General features: G+C 35.0%; 1 protein-coding gene across 8 annotated transcripts in view; it reads left to right on the top strand.

Moving 5' to 3' along the window:
* The window catches only part of LOC129579316 (CUGBP Elav-like family member 4), a 337,351-nt gene that overhangs the window by 320,652 nt on the left and 13,018 nt on the right, over positions 1–3,681 (top strand). For 6 of the 8 annotated variants that reach the window (XM_055469281.1, XM_055469280.1, XM_055469279.1 and 3 more), the window contains 4 exons: positions 1,161–1,304; positions 1,411–1,507; positions 1,608–1,760; positions 2,155–2,253. In XM_055469281.1, the coding sequence (XP_055325256.1) occupies positions 1,161–1,304; positions 1,411–1,507; positions 1,608–1,760; positions 2,155–2,253 (493 nt within the window). The remainder of the gene's footprint in view (positions 1–1,160; positions 1,305–1,410; positions 1,508–1,607; positions 1,761–2,154; positions 2,254–3,681) is intronic. The other 2 variants (XM_055469283.1, XM_055469284.1) reach the window with 1 other exon arrangement.

Here is a 3,681-nt window from a genome sequence, read left to right as displayed (position 1 = left end):
AGAGAGAGAGAGAGAGAGAGAGAGAGAGAGAGAGAGAGAGAGAGAGATAGAGTAACACACAGCAGAAGAAAGAAAAACACACACACCAACGAATTATAAAGACGAGGACACTTTTTGTGCCAATACCAAAGAGTAAATGAAATCAAATGCAAAGGCAAAGCAAAAATCAAAACCAAAATTGATGAAGAAATCAAATCACACAAAATAAAAGTGTGGACAAAGCAGGGCTAGGAAAAGTAAAAGCGATGAAGGAATCACAGCCACACATATACACAAAACGTAATAAAAATGAATTTAAGATGAAAAGAGACAAAAATGAAATGAACCATTTGCTGAAAATCATAAAAAAAAAATTCTATTCATTTTTGATTTTCTTCATACTGTAGCAACGGCGACGAATCGAAGCGACAATTCTGAGTCATACGCCGACTACAACTGTCGTGTTGTTTGTGCTGTGGCGTCCGTATTGGTAGATGAAAGTGTGTGGTCGTGTTTTATGTTGCTTTTCGATCCTCATCAGAATATCTTTGTGACAAAAATTCCTCGTAATTCAGAGCACCATTCTGCCGTTTGCTTGTATATCGCCGCTCGTCATTTCTGCCAATCTGCTATACATAACATATACATATATTGTCACTCCATTCAATAAACATCCATCGAATCGAGTCGAGAAAATAAAATGCCAAATTTAAACATGCATTTTCACGAAAAGAATGAACAAAAGAAACGATGGATACTCGGCATCTTAAAAATATCTATTGATTTTTTTCCTGAAGGATTTCCCTCAGCCTTTATGAGTCTTTATATCAGTACTTATCCTCCTTTTTTGCCCATTTTCCTCCCTCTCTCCCACTTTCATAAAAGAACCACATCCACTTTGAATGGGATATTCAAATATTTCGACAGGGATTTGTTGGCAAATCCAAAGAGAGAAAAAAAAATAAAAAGTCAAAAGAAGCAACAAAAAGAGGAAGAAGAAGAGGATGGAGATTGGGAAAGGAAAAATAACTGCATGAATAATAAATGCATGAACAACTGGAAAATATCAATTAAATTTTCCATCAGATCTTTCAATCTTTATTAAATCGTAATCAAATTATGGCCCATCAACTCTCATGTCATTCTCTTTATTTTCGCTTTTATCTCTCATACATACGCAGGGTGCATCATCAAGTTTAGTTGTTAAATTCGCTGACACAGAAAAGGAACGGCAATTGCGTCGTATGCAACAAATGGCTGGTCACATGAATTTACTAAATCCCTTTGTATTCAATCAGTTTGGGGCATATGGGGCATACGCACAGGTACGTAAATCATTGAAATATGAGACAATTTCATGCGTTGACATTGAAAATTTCGAATATTTGCAATAAAATCTCCTCTTTTGCTATTTCTTTTCGTTTTTTTTAGCAACAACAAGCTGCATTAATGGCAGCTGCTACCGCTCAAGGCACATACATTAATCCAATGGCTGCTTTAGCAACTCAAATACCTCATGCTTTAAATGGTGAGTATTTTATTTTCCGTTCAAAACTATTGCATAATAAATGTAAAATCTCGCAATCGGAATACCGGCAATGAAATGCATTGTGCGCTATTTGTTTCAGCAGGATCAGGTCAACCAGTCAACGGTGCCATACCCTCTTTGCCATCACCAACGATGCCAACGTTCAATATGGCTGCTCAAACACCAAACGGTCAACCGGGCGGAACTGAAGCTACTGTCTATACAAATGGAATACCACAAACTTATCCAGGCCGTAAGTACAAGCACATTCTTTTTTTTCGCATGATAATTGAATGGGACAGAAAAAAAAACATGTTTAGTGTTCAATTAATTCGATTAAGACGAGTTTTGTGTGCGCTGAACGGTTAAAACTGTGCATCCAATGGGTTTAACTGATTCCCACTAGACATAATCAGAACTAAGTGCAACGCACAAGATTTGCATGCGGATGCATAGTCAATTAACCATGCTAAATGTTTTCAATGCGTCTGTTCTTTTTTTTTTTTTCGTTTGAAACGCAAAAATTCGTACGAAATTCATTATTTAACCTGGTTTTAATTCGAATTTGGTTTTTTTATTTTACTTCGACACTAATCATAACGATTAATAATCCGAATGAAAATCTCACGATGATCACAATGACGCAGATGCACTCCATTTATCGATTCCGGCGCAAGGACTTCCAAATGGTGATGCGACTTTACAACATGCTACCTATCCAGGAATGCAACCATATCCAGGTGTTGGTACGTACATCACATTGTTTTTCTCTCTCCTTATTTCTGGCTATCAATCAGAACGAACAAAAAAAAGCCTCTTGTTTATTCAGTGCACCAAATAATGTCCAATAAGTTGTTGTACGTTGGAATGGATATTCAAATGAAACATACAAAACAATTTTCTCTTAATTTCTATTCGTTGGTTTCCTTTCTTCTATTCTGATTCTTTGCTGTTTTATTTTTGGTTTGGTTTGTTTTGATTTGGTTTTCTTTTCTAAATCCATTCAAAAATTATTTATCTTTTGTCTTTAACTATTTTAATCATTTTTGTGTTTAGTTTGGGTTTTTCTTTCTTTCTTCTTCTTCTTCTTCTTTAAATTACCATTTTTCTTAAACTTTTAAACACTTTTCGTAACATGTGTAACAAGCTTTACTATATAAAAACAAATGTCTCATTGTTTGTCTTATTATCTATTTCATTAGTAATCTTTATATATATATAAGAAAATTTTCCATTATTGATGGGAACTATGTTTAGTGCTTAAATGTTGTTGTAATTGTATGTTGTTGAAGTATTTACTCGTTTAATTGAAACAAAAACAAAATTTACTTCATTTATTTTGACCTAAAAAAACAAAAAGCAAACAAATACAAAAGACTCGTTCGTTCTGTGTTCTTCTTGTTCATTTGATTGAAACATCGTTTTGTTGTCGAATTCAACAAAAAAAAATCGACGAAATGTTTTCTATTTTATCAATGAATCCAAAAGCAATAATACGACGTAGAATACACAGATTGATGGGAAATTCGGTATGTTTGGATTTCCGTTTTTTGGTTGCTCGACACCGTTCAAAGTTGTGTGTCCATGCGTGTGCTTGCGCTCGCACGCACCTATGTCACTATAAAATTGTGATGATATGTTATCGGGATCGGGACCAAATCAAATATAGTGAGCAGCGGCTAAACGCAACTACCGATTTACTAAAGCCGAATGAATTGTGAACCGTGGTAAAGCATTCTAAATTTTATGATGGATAACTACACTGTTCAAATTGTAAACCAATTTTGTTGGTGGACTGAAAAATTTACATGAATAAATAAATTCCCCTGACAAATGATGGCTGGCATACACACACACACACACACACACATGCATGGCTCAAAAGAATGAAGAACAAATGGGTCGCTCGACGGTCGGTTGTTAAAACGGGCCATTTTGAATATAGAATGACACAGCGAATTTTATTAACTTGAAAATTGTTCAATGAAAAACCGTACATATCCACTTTGAAAATTACACTCAATTTTAACGCTCAATTGCGGTGTGATCCAACCAAAAATGACGACAAATACCGCAGAAAATTCAATTGAACACAAACAATATCGGAAATTCATCAGTCGGTTTCGTTCTCTCTCTCTCTCTCTCTCTCTCTCTCTCTCTCTCTCTCTCTCTCT

The sequence above is a fragment of the Sitodiplosis mosellana genome, unplaced genomic scaffold (genome assembly GCF_009176505.1).
Source record: "Sitodiplosis mosellana isolate CC-2019 unplaced genomic scaffold, AAFC_SMos_1.0 Smas_scaffold_6226, whole genome shotgun sequence".
Classification (NCBI taxonomy): Eukaryota; Metazoa; Arthropoda; class Insecta; order Diptera; family Cecidomyiidae; genus Sitodiplosis; species Sitodiplosis mosellana.
This window is presented reverse-complemented; position numbering and strand designations above follow the sequence as displayed.